A 662-nucleotide genomic window follows, 5' to 3' on the forward strand; every position below is an offset into this window, starting at 1 on the left:
AAGACCTTGACCCCCCGCGGCAGAGACGCCTCCTGCAAGGCAGAGCGGGGCTGCACGGGCTGCGGCATGCCCAGCCAGCACCCATCGCCCACCCATGACCCCCGGGATGCTGGGGTGCAGAGGGGTCCCCGGGCATTACCTGAGGCACAGTGTAGGGCGAGGGGTTCATGAACTCGCTGAGGTCGATCATACACTCGCGCTCATCCTGGGAGACGTGGATGGACTGGATAGGGGGAAAGCGGGGGTAGGCATCCCGAAAATCCTTCGGCTTCAGCCGCCGCTGCACCAGGCTCAGGTTGGCCCTTTCCACAAAACCCTTGGGAGAAGAGAGACCATTGGAGGCCGTCCAGCAGCGCCAACAGGCACTGGGGCCAGGGCAGCGTACAGGGGCAGGGAGGGGAGAGGGCAGGAGCATGTGGCAGATGGACCATGTGCAGCAGAACAGCCCATTTCCCATCCTGTCAGGGTTTGTGAGCTCAGTGGGGTGCAGGATGATGCTGGGGTAACCCCAGCGTGGCATGGCAGCCCCCACCGTCTCCTTAGGTGAGCTGAGGGAGATGACAGGGACCTTCAGCCAGCTCCTCCCAAGCAAGATGCCTGAGGCAGCAGTGGAACAGGGGCACAGGGGCTCAGACGGAGCCCGAACGGCATCCCGACAGCAT

The 662-nt window shown here is 63.9% G+C and overlaps 1 protein-coding gene across 1 annotated transcript in view; it reads right to left on the reverse strand.

Moving 5' to 3' along the window:
* The window catches only part of CLCN7 (chloride channel, voltage-sensitive 7), a 20,731-nt gene that overhangs the window by 250 nt on the left and 19,819 nt on the right, over positions 1–662 (reverse strand). Inside the window, exons 23-24 of the mRNA XM_009881954.1 lie at positions 140–326; positions 1–32 (exon numbers count right to left, since the gene is read on the reverse strand). Coding sequence (XP_009880256.1) covers positions 1–32; positions 140–326 — 219 coding nt within the window. The remainder of the gene's footprint in view (positions 33–139; positions 327–662) is intronic.

The sequence above is a fragment of the Charadrius vociferus genome, unplaced genomic scaffold, assembly GCF_000708025.1.
Source record: "Charadrius vociferus isolate BGI_N301 unplaced genomic scaffold, ASM70802v2 scaffold593, whole genome shotgun sequence".
NCBI lineage: Eukaryota > Metazoa > Chordata > Aves > Charadriiformes > Charadriidae > Charadrius > Charadrius vociferus.